Below are 325 nucleotides of genomic sequence, written 5' to 3'. Positions count from 1 at the left end.
CCTCCCTATCTTTCCTCCTCCCCCTTCCCCCTCTTGCCTAGGTCTGCAAACTCCTCCGCCACATAGCCACGACAGACTCGCTGCAGGTGGCCGCGAAATACGGCGAGATCAACCTGCGCATCTACGGCCCGCAGGTGGTGACGGCGGCCCAGACACTGTGCCTGTACCCGACGTCCAAGATCGCCAAGGAAAACGTCGAAGGTGAGGTCCTCTGTCGGCCGAAAGAGACACTAGTTTGGCAGACGCGTTGAGGACGCTCCAGCTAGCTCTTATATTTTTTCCAACTTTTTTCTCTTTAAATAAAAATTTCTTGCTCATGAGGCAT

At 54.5% G+C, this 325-nt stretch overlaps 1 protein-coding gene across 1 annotated transcript in view; it reads left to right on the top strand.

The window, feature by feature from the left end:
- LOC119588089 (alpha-catulin-like) overlaps nt 1-325 on the top strand; it is a gene marked incomplete at both ends in the record, with an annotated part of 86,154 nt that overhangs the window by 71,683 nt on the left and 14,146 nt on the right. The window contains 1 exon segment of the mRNA XM_037936798.1: nt 42-201. Within this exon segment, the coding sequence (XP_037792726.1) occupies nt 42-201 (160 nt within the window).

This window comes from Penaeus monodon, chromosome 23 (genome assembly GCF_015228065.2).
Source record: "Penaeus monodon isolate SGIC_2016 chromosome 23, NSTDA_Pmon_1, whole genome shotgun sequence".
In the NCBI taxonomy this organism is placed as follows: Eukaryota; Metazoa; Arthropoda; class Malacostraca; order Decapoda; family Penaeidae; genus Penaeus; species Penaeus monodon.
The sequence above is the reverse complement of the archived record's forward strand: the minus strand, read 5'-3'. Positions and strand labels throughout refer to the sequence as shown.